This window comes from Amphibalanus amphitrite, unplaced genomic scaffold (genome assembly GCF_019059575.1).
Source record: "Amphibalanus amphitrite isolate SeventyFive unplaced genomic scaffold, NRLGWU_Aamphi_draft 000185F_arrow, whole genome shotgun sequence".
Lineage (NCBI taxonomy): Eukaryota > Metazoa > Arthropoda > Thecostraca > Balanomorpha > Balanidae > Amphibalanus > Amphibalanus amphitrite.
Window position 1 is genome coordinate 258,679 of NW_024881680.1, and position 12,583 is coordinate 271,261.

General features: G+C 48.7%; 1 protein-coding gene across 3 annotated transcripts; it reads right to left on the minus strand.

Moving 5' to 3' along the window:
- Positions 1–314: 314 nt before the first annotated feature.
- LOC122384284 (carboxypeptidase Q-like) lies at positions 315–11,495 on the minus strand. Of its 3 annotated transcripts, none has more exons than XR_006257010.1 (7): positions 10,772–11,495; positions 4,839–4,988; positions 4,025–4,225; positions 3,575–3,845; positions 2,595–3,270; positions 1,757–1,810; positions 315–1,030 (listed from the first exon to the last, which is right to left on the minus strand). XR_006257010.1 is itself a non-coding variant. In XM_043371544.1 (7 exons), the coding sequence occupies exons 1-7, from the start codon at positions 11,174–11,176 to the stop codon at positions 919–921; spliced, it is 1,857 nt and encodes a 618-aa protein (XP_043227479.1). In that variant the 5' UTR covers positions 11,177–11,235; the 3' UTR covers positions 315–918. The 3 variants fall into 3 exon arrangements, 1 of the variants encoding a protein (XP_043227479.1); XR_006257009.1 differs by having other exon boundaries at positions 1,757–1,806; positions 10,772–11,109; XM_043371544.1 differs by having other exon boundaries at positions 2,607–3,270; positions 10,772–11,235.
- Positions 11,496–12,583: the final 1,088 nt, after the last annotated feature.

A 12,583-nucleotide genomic window follows, 5' to 3' on the forward strand; every position in this document is an offset into this window, starting at 1 on the left:
CCGAATCCGCTGATAAGCGCTAGCTGACGCTCGGGTCCGTTTTAACTTGTCCGATGCTTATGAGTAGGCTTTGTAGCTTTGTCTCATATGGCCTGTAGGCGGGCCCACATGCTCTTATAAGAAGGCATTTCGTTTGACGCGTAACGTTGAGAGGTGAGTAAGCTTATTTCTCAATTCCACGTCGCTCGTCCTCATACCTCAGTAACTGTGGTCGCTTTTTAAATACGGCATGCAACGATCCATCACTTCACGCTTGGAATACTGCCGACGTGCTGCTAAGGATGCTAGTCACTGTTGAACAATAGGTCACAATGTGGCACCATGATGTTGCATTTGTATTGCAGATTTTCCACAGTTTAAGTATACATTCGTATGACATGGCATGTGTGTAAAATAAAATGCAACTGCACACTTTCCGTTCGGAAAACCAACCAGCCGGGTAGCCAGTGTGCCGTTCTTCTAAAACTAAATAACGAAAAAGCTTCCATCGTACCAAACTGTAAACTAGCGTTTAACTAGCATGTGGGGGTAAACAGAAGAGTACATGTAGGTAACTACCACGTCGTATGGCATCGTGTATAAGGTTCGCGTCTAATACTCGCCATGCCCTGGCAGCGTCGAAGTAAACATGAGCACGAGTGGGCGGTCTAGAGATTCATTAAGTCTGACGTTCTGTCTCTTTGATCAGTTCCAAAACTAACCGCTCCCTCTCTCCTGCTATGACAACCACCAGACGTGTCATATGTGAGGGACGGAAGCCGTCCAGTCACCGGGTAAAACATCACTCCTAAAAAAAAAAACGACGGCGGAGAGGGCTTCCACGCTGTGGGCGCTGTCTGCGGCACCCGGATACACTCACTCAGCGTGACTGGCACTCTGTAGGTACAGACAGCACCCGGTCGGTCTCGGACGCACGCCCTACGCCTCTGGAGCTCCACCGGCGAACGGGGTCACCAGAGCAGCGAGCGACATCAGCAGCCACAGAGAGACCTGCAGAGACGACGACGAGCCCCGCAGAGCACGCGAATTCCTGGAACACACGCGCTCTGTCAGACACCCATCCGGCTGAATTGACCGACTTTGGATGGAAATGTTATATACTGACCTAAATATCACAAAAATAAACGCGAACCCTCAGAGCAAGCGAAATGTATTTTTAGGTGTTAATACAGATCGTCCGACCCAAATGTTTAGACTGAAACATCAAGTAAGTAGACTAACGAGCAATATGAATGTTTAGTTTGCGATACCTATGTATGCGCATTCTCTTCGACGAGCTGGGACATCGAAGACCAGTTGGACCGATGAACAAAATTAGCGCAACGCCACAAGATAAGTGGCGAAAATGTGGATAAGGAGCAAATATCTCGTTTTTGTTTAATTTTTATATTGAAAAGATACATACGCCCTTGCATACGCCCAAGGATTCGTACATGTTCTTTGTATTCTTCTTACACCAGTCTTCTGGTTCCCAGCCATTTTTAGTAAATAGGTAATATTGGTCTCAAGATACATAAGGGCCCAGGCGACCTGAAGTGCGGATGCGGTGAGTACCCTCACCCTCGCCACAACTCGAGTGGGGGTGGCGCTAGGTGGGAGGAGGGGTGCACTCGGCCCGAGCTGTGGCGAGGGTAAGGGTATTCACCGCATCAAAGATACAGGTCGCCTGGACCTATAGCACCTATTCCGTCATCGTGCGCGAATGCATGATGCAATAGCAAGATACAAATTGGTCTGCGGTTCAGTGAGAACTTACTGTTCGACCGGAACGACTGTGTTTAGCTCCATCAGCGGCTCCGCGGGCACCTGACTGGAAACAGAAATGTTTTATCACTGAATTGTGTGGTGGGTATGGTATATGGGATACCCAATGTGTATGACATACACATTGGGCATACACATATGTATGTTATGGATCTTTACATCTGATGTTTCAAGGCAGATTACGTTGAATGAATCCCAGATCATGGCTCTGCAGAGAGCTTTACGCAAATCACTTCGTAAACCTACATTAGGAGCAAAAAACCGTTTTAACTAGCAAATTAAGTTTGATCGAATTCATAATGATAAGCGACAAAAAAGCTAAATATTGTTGACGTGTTGGATCTGTTTATGGTCGACAAGATCACGGCGTTAATAATGTTAAACTTCCTCATGAAGTGCAAAAAAAGAACACGTAAACCTGTCCGCAAAAAAAAAAACAAATAATAAGTCATTGGGATGCAGATTGCAGAAAATCGGATTAGTAAGCACTTTTAGGCATCACAAAGTGAGCTAGGAAGTTAGTAAGAACGATGCTAAGAAACAAACCAGTATGTGAGCTAGATATGTAGGCAGAGTAATTATTTATCACAATTTGATTAGGTAATACTTGCAGTTAGTTCAACTATACATGCGATCGACAGCCCAATTCCTCTCGGGTATCGGGATATCGAACTTTATGAATCATGCTAGCAAATGCCTCTGGAAATAAAAGATACCAATACCAATACCGCGTGAACCCGACTTAGGAGGGGTATGCTGAACAAACCCAAGCCGACTCCGTTTTCCACAGCGCAGCAGGCCATCACCTAGAGAAACAAGCGAACACTTACAGAGCGGTCTACCTTGGCACGCGGTCTGGCACATCGGCGAAGACGAACGCCGACGCAGCCATGGTGGCCACGCAGAGGTCCAGCTCGTGCGGGTCGAGCGCGTCCATGGTGTCGGCCTCTGTGTGGTGGTACCAGAAGTAGCGGCTCTGGTCCACGTCGATGGCCGCCGCCGGCACGCCCTTGTCGTGCAGAAGGTGGGTCTCCGACAGTGACGGGCTGTCCGAGGCGCCTGTGGCGTTGATAGCGCCCAGCAAGGAGGCGGTGTGCTTCACGAAGCAGGCCGCCTCGTCAGAACCCTTCGCACGAAGGCCAACCGGACGGAAGGTGCCCAGGTCGTTCTCGATGGCAATCTGCATCTTGCTGATGTCGAATTCATGCATCTTGACGTACTCCTTGCCGCCAAAGTAGCCCTCCTCTTCAGCAGTCCAAAACACTACCCGGATCGTGCGACGCGGCATCAGTCCAAGCTCCTTTAGCAACTTCACGGCATGGTAGTTGACGAAGACGCCTCCGCCGTTGTCCATGGCACCCTCGCCGACGTCCCAGCTGTCGATGTGCGCGCTCAGCATTACCAGCTCGGTGGAATCCGAAGGACCGTAGTCGATGATGACGTTACGAGATTTCCGCATCGGGAGGTTGGCTGCAGACATCTTCAGCATGAGCTTTACTGTCTTTCCTGAAACGCACAGAGAGACCCATTGAAAAAGGGACCCGAAAACTGACGTTCTTGTCTTGACAGCACGTCGTCAGTACTTCTTATCACTAAAAAAGCACGCACATGGACACAGATGAGCGGCAGTATACCTACCTATTGTCCCTTTTCATATCAGAAAAAGGCTGGCAAATGTATTTATTTACTCCGTTCAGACTTCCTAAAGTCTGAAGCGTAAGGCCTACCCTCAGAGCTAGCTACCACCATACTTATACCTTCCACCGAGAAAAAAACCACTCTCGTCCGACCCCATAACGCAGCAGTTTACCTTTCTTATAATGTCTGGCGATGATGCGCGCGTCCTCGGCTGTGATGGCCGCCGCGGGGATCTGCGTGCTGTTGCCGTAGTACTGGGATCCGCCGTGCGGCGTGTACAGACTGTAGTCTGTGCGGGAGCGGACCAGCACGGCCACGGCGCCGTACTGGGCGGCCCGGTCCGCCCCCGAGGTACGGTACTTGTACGACGCGCCGTACCGCTTCATCGGCTCGTCCACCGGGTCTCCGAACGGCGCGTTGAACACCATGATCTTGCCCTTGATCTGAAATGCCCGAAAACAGTGAACGCGGATGGATGTGTGATACTACGGTGTCTGTCCATCAAGAGCGGATGAATTTGGAGAATAAACTCTTTGATGTTTTTCTTATCTCATTCGAGAGCTTTTGCAACATGTACTCAGCTGTCACAGCAAGGTGTTGGTGGACCGGGAAGTATATCTACCTTCGCCTCTCCGAGTTTCTCCATCTCCTCAAAGCTGTCGCAGACGACGGCCTCGGCTCTGAGCACGCCGCCCGGGTACTGCTGGGTGCCGATGGTGGTGCCCAGACCCAGGATAGACATGCTCTTCTGCCGAGGACTAAGCATCATGAGCGTCTCCTCCCCGCGGACCCAGCGTGGCACCATCACTTCCTCCGTGTGCACCTGTCGACAAAAGATGGCTTATTACCAAAGAGACAGTGACAGACCATGACTTGTTTATGTCTTATGGCTTTCTATCCAGACATTCAAACAGTTGAAGCCTTTGAGGTCTGCCACTATACCTATTCATGCATTCTTCTGCACGGAAGGGAAGAGGTAACGCTGGTTTCACTACATACAACCGCTGCCCCGGACGATGATTCAGCATCAAGTGAAACCTGTATCCACCTCACGCAACAGATGACAGCACCAGCTTTACAAATCGGCAAACGTCTACTTCCTCGTTTCATCAAGTAAAGAACGTGCTTCAGAATCGTTACATATACTGCAATTGAATGAAACAGCACTTTATGTCGGCTGAAAAGCCACTCTCTACATTCGGCTGACCGCACAGTGTTTAACAGCGCTTAACGACAGGCGTCATGTACATTACCCACCTGCTGTCTGATGCATAAGCAGTTAAACAGTTGTGGACGTGATGTTCAAGGATGAGTGCGTAGTTCTATGGCCTTGGAAAATAAAAGCCAACTCATATCCTCATATCCCCATGCCAATTGTTTGTTGCCTCTATTTCCTCATGTCAGCAGCAATAGGTAATTATAAAACCCTCTCTTACCCTGAAGCCGTCGTCCTCCGCCTTTTTCTTCATGAAGTCGATGGAGTCCTCCAGTTCGTCAGAGCCGGACGGCCTGGCTCCGAAGCGCTCCACAAAGTCCTCCAGGCCATCGTAGGCGGCGTGGTGGTACTGCTTCTGCTCTAGCGCAGCCTGGAAGGCAAGAGGCATTGGAGGCTGGTAAACTTGGCTATTGGGCACACATGACAGAAAGGCTCATACTGCACGTATCCAAGTCAGAACGATACCATGGTGGTCCGTCACTCAATTCAGCGAGAGTAACAAGCGCTGAATCGAATGATGTTGCGAAACGATCTCGAAAGTTTCGACTTTGACATGTCTCACTGCAATTCCCAGCGAAATACTGACTGTTTATCGCCCCAAAGAGTCGCTCGAGCAATTTAAAGAGTCGAAGGGTCAGCCGCTGACGCTTCATATCAGTTGAAATGTCAAAGAGCCGCTTACAGGCGTGGAACTGGTTTGGCGGAAGACGTTTAGCTCCTCAGCTAGCCTTCGCGATCCCATGAATTAATCAGTAGTAAGTTGAAAGTCATCATGAGCTTCTAGCTTCGGTCTCAAACGGTGGGCCCCTTGCACCCAGAAACGGCGCTTGCGGACAGGCCGGAAAACGGGGGCCGCTGAGGCATGCACACACCAGTTAGCACCGCGCGCCAGCAGATACATAAAGGGCCGGGCACGGCCATATTCCGGTCACGATTCACAGCCATTGTGTGCGCGGTGATTTTCACTCCCGACTGAATCCGGCACACGGAGGTACTTATGTGGAAGCATGTCATGTGAGTGCGTTGTGCCGGTGTGAAGGGCCGCGGCGAATTCCTGCGGTTATAATAGAATGGTTATTTTTATTCAACCCATGTAACAATCAATACAAGGCATGGGAAAAGGACAGTGACAAATGCCTCATACTAGGAACAAAACCCCAAGCGCTATGAACAAAGCCTGTCTTCAGGCTCCCCGGTATTTAAGTAGAGCGTTCGTCCTCGCTAAGAGACACACAAATGCCCAATTTGCGGTCCACACGCTACACTTGTGGGACATTTGCACATCGCATAAATGGAGTAGTCGGAAAAAACGAACCCAAGTCCGAATACGAGCTGAAACGGTGCAGCACTTACCTACTGGCTACCATATTGGGCGATTACGATCACACTTACCAAAGATACTGGCTTCCAAATAACCCCATTGTATAACGGACAACGTTCGTGGAGTACCGGGGGTCCGATAGTCACGCGTCTAACGAAGAATGGTGGTGTTGGCGATGGAGGAGAGGGGAAGGGGTGTGGGTTAGGGAGGAGGCTGGGGGGGGATGGATGGAAGCTTTTGAGGGTGAGGCGTACAAAAAGACGGGCACTTTTTTGGTATCCCTCTGTGGATGTTTGTCACGTTTAAACTGTCGGCATTCGCTCGTCAATTTCATAAGCTGGTCGAGTCGGGAAATCCCATGACGATTGACGATATCAGGAAGCCAGATGAGAACATCGAATCTGCTCCGCAAGACTTCTCGTAATCCATGGCCGTGGGGTGTGTGGGCGGCATAACAGATGGGACTTCGTTTATCTCAGGCAACTTTTGCAAAATTGTGGGAGAACCCAGGTTTGTTTTTCAATAGAAAAACAGTCTTAACGAATAGTGTTTAAGCTGTTGAGCACAAGCCTTCGGTTGCGTCGTATATGATGCACTGCAAGCTGCAAAGTGCTGCCCAGTGCGATGCTATTCTGGTCAATGCCAACCAACACGGTTAGCAAAATGTAAACGGCCAATTAGAAGAGTCAGACATTTCGTTTTTCTCACAGTCAATGACAATCCAAAAACAGTGTAATAAGACCAGACGTTTCGACAACAAAGTGCCTTCGTCAGTGGAAAAACAAGATATCTTGTTTTTCCACTGACGAAGGCACTTTGTTGTCGAAACGTCTGGTCTTATTACACTGTTTTTGGATTGTCATTGACTGTGAGAAAAATAAACGGCCAATGAATAACAAAGCAAGGCATCAGTCAACATCTGAACAATTTACTATCGAATGTAACCCATTACCGTTTGAACGGTTAGATACCACAAACGACTGTTTTGCATGGGAAATAGGCTATTTCGTAAACCCCAAAATCCCCGGCTTTGGTCGGTTTAAACCGCCGATTTATTACCGGAAAATGTCCATCAGCTGACGTCACCGCTGCTCTGGATCGTGTCACACTGCCGGGATCACGTGATCTCTCAATGCTGTGTCAGCGTGGTAGTGTTGAAGCGCTGCCTGTCACCTGGGCGATTTATCACGTGATCGCCTGTGTTGTATCAACTGAGACAGGACAGGACAGGCTGTTGGCATGTGTACGGCCCTCCAGCAATTGTGGTTGGTTAGCCTATGTGCTTTTGGTGTAATAACTTTGAATGACAGATCACAGAGATCCTGTAAAATGACTCAATAGAAGTGAGTAGAGGGTTTGTGCACACACTTCGGCAATGGTTTTCAACAGCCATTAGACGTATTCATCAATGCAGATCGATTATTGTGATGTTGGAAACCAACCACTTAATACCTGGAGGGCCGTACGTCGGCGAACTGCACATTGTCTATAAACGTATTCGTCGGTAGGATATAAAGAGGTATGTCATGTACCTTTATGTTTAGTTTTATGATTTGTTTGAACGGACTCAATAAATGCACCCGTGCGTACCTGAGACAGCATGGGTACGTTGTAAAATGTCCGTCAGAAGTTTCAATCTAAAAACGCATTATCTGACCACTTCTGAAGCATAAAGCGGGAAGCCCATCATTCCGTGCCGCACTAATTTTAAATATTGGTTATTTTGCGCTGCTGTATTAGGCAGCGCAGGCAGCATTAGGCACCATCCTTCACTGAGTTGAACTGCAGCTCAGGTATGAATCAGCAGTCTCGTCCTCTCTGATTCCGCGCACTCATGGCCGGTCCGCCGGCTCCCCACGACCCCCGTCCGCCCACTCACTGAACCCGGAGGACAATACAGGGCCGGGCCGCCGCGTCAGGGCATGCTGTCCGCTCAAGGTCAGTGCCGAGAGACCGCGGTCGACGCATCTGCTTAGCCGCTCCAGCACATGAGCCGAGGAAGGGCGCTGATGGAATATGATTCAGCGGCCCTATTCGCAGTGCTTGTTGGATTAGCGAACACGGCATTCGGTTATTAAAACGGCTGCCGACTTCACAAACCTTGGCAGCATGTTTTAAATCCAGGTGTATTCTTATACACCCTAAGAACCATCTAGAAATGGGTGGTTTTAATAGGAGCGGAGGGCGTAGTTTTTATGCGCCGGTTGTGTGATTTCGTTCGTCTTGGACTGTGTTTTACTTCATTCACTATTTAAATCACAGCAAATAAAATATTATGAATTATGATTGCACCCGCAATTCCTTTATGAAACTGTTTTGGCGTAAAACGCAACCAAATGGGTGGAAAACTGCGCCAGTCGTAATTTGCGCTGTCATGGAGTTTGCCCCGCTGGTAGTGATTTGGTTAGCTGGCAGGCGGTTTGGAACGGTGCTTTGACGAAGTCTACCATGCAACGCCCAGTCCTTTGACACCGGTCGCCACAGAGCGCTGCCCTCGGCGCCGGCGGCGCCTTTACATCTATTGAGAGCGGTCTGCGCGGTGGCGGGCAGCGGCTGCGAGGCTGTGGGCGGCACCCAGTGTGATTTTGCGGACTCGAGAGGCGCCCCGATTTAAGTGCTCCGGCACTTTTGCGCCAATCGAGGTGACACTGATTGTTTATTTCGAATGAATGTGTTAAACAATATATGAGATGAGATGAGATCGCTGTGCAGAAGGCGCAATATCACATTCATGACCAAATGCCTCGCACGACAATGCCACTATTCGAGCGGGGAGGAGAAGTACAGGCAGGAGTGAAGTGAAATAACTAGATACCTACCTCAATAGTCGAAAGCTGAAAGGGTCGTGTGCAAGGTGACCCCGACTTACTAAACCGCTATACTTAGCAGAGACAGTAACCATCACGTCTGAATTATTCTGTCATGAAAGCCGTTGTGAGCTGCGTTTCTTGGAACAACCATTGACCAGAATTGGCAATTAGGAATGAAAACAAAATCGAGAAATCAAACTCAATAAGTAAATCGTATTTTTGAACATGAAGAGGACAACGGAGACTTGCAACGTTTTCCACTAAATAGTTGTTTCTGTTATGTTGTTCCGTACCGCTACGACTTTTTCATCATATCGCGGTGCAACAGAGCTTTATATTTTCCGCCTGCTATTAGTGGAGCCCTTCCACTGAACTTTTCTCATATATCATTCATGTGCATTTAGGGTTCAAATGTGTTTATTCAGCATTCATAGGTAGCCGAGGGTCTTGATGATGCGGGAAAGTTACTTAAACGGCTCTATATAGTTAGTTAATTGTGGATGTTCGTCATAGAAAACGTTTTATAATTTAAACATTGAGCATGAATGCCATACCGGTATTATGATTTAATTACGTTTGACCTAATTACGATTGCTTTAAATGCAGCTACTCTATATCTAAGGTTTCTTTTATTTTGACATTAGGTTTATATTCTAATGTCCAATGTCTACAGGATTATAATCATCCTAAGCAGATAATTATTAAAAAAGGTTTACCTAAACACACGTAGGGTAACTGTGGGGAAAACGCACCCCTGGGTTAAACGCCTCCCCTAAAAAAATCGTATTTCTTATCGACGGATAGGTGTTTTATCCTGTCTTTCAGAACAGTCAGCTGCTTGTTTACGTAGGTCTCTATTTCCGGTTCTGAGTCTTGAGGAGCAGCGTGGGTAGGTGCTGATGTTGGTTTTGGATGTTGTTTTTGTTGTTTTTGCAGAAGATTCCTAATATTTTGATGCCCTCTCTATATCACAAACCTTGCTATTGTGCACATCACTCAAAACTGCGTTTTATTGTCATTCTGTTGATTATATTATGCTGCGGCGTTAGTGGCGCGTTTTTTGTCAATATTTTGTTGACCGGAAATGGAGTGGATGGGGCAAGACGCCTACTCGATGCATGGGGCAAGACGCCCCCAGTTTTCTGAAAGGGGGGCGTTTTGCACGGTGGTGAGAGTGCAGGGTAGCGCCCTGTAGGTCGGGGCCGAAAAGGCCTCTCCCTGTCCTTTTTTGCTGATATATCCTAAACGACTGCAGATATCGTCACCAAACTTTCAGGACTCCTCCGGGCATCCATTTTACACATTGAAACAAAATTTTATTCCAAAGGCTATGATAGGTTGACCACAAATGACGTCAGAACGACGTCAAGTTCTGCCATGTTCATCATTTTCTGTTGATAGATGGGGTGGGGGCGCTTTGCACATGGGTGTGGGCGTATTACCCAGGGTATGGGGCAAAACGCCCTTTTGCAAGGGTATGCGAAAACCTTTTTGGGGGGTTAAATACCACACGCAGGTGTCTTTTCTTGGTCTCAAAAGGTAGTAAAAAGAATGAGCTACATGATGGTGCCCAAAGGTTTAAGTAATCTGTGTTGGGTTGAGTGTCAGAAGGTTTCGCGCTTAAGGGGGGCGTTTTTGACCTATTCACCCTATGTTGATATGATATGATATGATATGGGTTACCGTTAAAGCCAGCCATAGCATATAAACATATAAAAGCCGCCAAAAGGGGGGAACGTTTTAAATATTTAGTTGGTATGCGTTCTCCAGATAACGACGCAGTACTCCATATATGGGTACGCGTAGATTAGAAAATAAAAATAATGCCCACCAACACATCTTCAGAGCTTTCAACATCCTGTGAAATAAAGCGGTCATAAAAGAAGCACAAAGTTCATGGACCATTCTGAAAAAGTCCTGCACTTTGTGATGCGACAGCGCGGCAACAGCAAGTCGATTTAGCTTCCCACAACGCTCCATTGCACCACACCTTCACCACTTGCCCTGAGTTGCGACGCTTACCTGCAGTATTTTGTCCACCTTGGTCTTGTACCGCAGGATGTTATTCCGGGTGGTCTCGGGCAGCGGGCAGTCCTCGGGAATCGCCAGCACCGGGTTGGCGGCATCCACGCGGGCCAGAGCCGCCAGAGCGGCGGCGAGAGCCAGTGACCACCACCGCGCCTCCATGGTGCTCGCGCTGGAGTGACGACGGGCCGCTCTCACTCTGACGCGGGTTACCCAGACGTGTGGACGACCAAGGCCTTTCCGCGCCGGGGGCGGGCGCGACCATACAGCCCCGCTCGTGTGCTGGGGCCGTACAGTCTCTAACAGTGGGTATGTGAGTCTGGACGGGCTGAGAGATCCAGTGACCTTCATATCGTCACAGGACAATGGGCAGACTGTGCGGGGTAGTGTCAGAAGCTGCATTGCAACGGCAAGGTGTCATTCGAGGTCGGGTGCACCTGATGGCCTGATGGAGCACTTTTTTCCTCTTATCAGCAAGAAGTCGTGTAAAAAATCGCACGCAACGGTTGAACGGGAAGCGCCATTACTATCAAATCCTCACGGCATTGAGGTGAGCTGTTTCACCCGGGCTTCGCTCATAATTAAAAAGTAAGATCCGAATCATCGAAATAAACTGAAACAACCTCAACCACGTCGAACCGGCGCGGCGATGGAAGCGCTGGGCAAAGTGCTGCTCTCTAATGCCACCTAAATGTTCTATCATATGCGTCCGACTGCGGACCAAGATGGCCTGACGCTCTGCCGCCAACTGCGCAGGTAGGGGAACTCGAGGGAATCCCAGAAGATCCCGCCGCACCAGCCGGAATGTTTATAATTGATTATGTCACCGGGAGTTTCCCATTACTTTCTGTTTGTTCTCGCTTCACAGGCAGACGGGAGGGCCGAGACTAGGTTAGAGAGCGGCTCCACACACTCTACACTTGGCCGCGTTTGGAGAACGCAATCATAAAGTTGTACGGGAATAACACGACAAATAGTTTTACATCCCAGCGAAGTATTGTTTACCAGTCGCAGCGCGACGCACAGCAGGGATACGAAGCCAGAGCCGTACATTTTGTAAGTCGAGGCCACAGCCTAAGTCCGAAGCCTTCGAAAAAAATGTTGCTTGTTGCCGAAGCCGTACCTATGGAGGCCGCACCGCCCCCCGCTCCGGAAGAGGTGTTAAGTCAAGCGAAATCAATAAAGGTGGAACGCCTTTTGCGTAGTGTGGGCAATATTGATGTGAAAGAACGGATACAATATATTGTAACAGACAGAAGAATCGAAAATATTTATGCTGCAGCCTCATTTATAGGGTATCTGTATTCATGTTCAGTTCGATATATGTCAGTAGGGCTTTCAGGGCTGCGTAGTCGGAGTCAGTCGGAGTCAGTCGGAGTCGACAGGCTTGCCGGGAGTCGGACTCGGGGTTGGAGCGACTTCGAAACTCCGCATTCGGAGTTGACGCTGCATGGCAAAAAATATGTTCTACGCCAGTTGACTGGGAAACATTTCGTTCTCTTACCTTTCCAAGGCAGCTTTTGCCAAAGCTAAGGCCGAACGTACTCTTGGGTGACCGTTTTGAACGTGACAAACAGAATGCGATGGCTTCGTCTGAACTTGCTTTTCGTCATATTATGGATGGATTTTTTTTTTAATCAATTCAAAGCCTTGGAATGCGCAAGGGATTAGGAATTATGTTAGATAGGGAGTACCTAGTCTTTGCAGGCTAGATACAGTAGAACCCGCTTAAAGTGACCATCCCACCTTAACCCGCGCATAACGCATTTCCATAACGCGAGTGACTGGGGGGGGGGGGGGGGGCTCTCC

What these genes read in the sequence shown, in the direction of transcription:
- LOC122384284 (XM_043371544.1), bottom strand. Translation starts at nt 11,176, where the DNA reads ATGCAGCTTCTGACACTACCCCGCACAGTCTGCCCATTGTCCTGTGAC. An exon ending in GTGCCAGACCGCGTGCCAAG is followed by an intron (nt 1,811 to 2,606) that starts GTAGACCGCTCT and finishes TTCTGTTTCCAG; the next exon opens with TCAGGTGCCCGCGGAGCCGC. An exon ending in ACAGTCGTTCCGGTCGAACA is followed by an intron (nt 1,031 to 1,756) that starts GTAAGTTCTCAC and finishes CGTGTGTTCCAG; the next exon opens with GAATTCGCGTGCTCTGCGGG.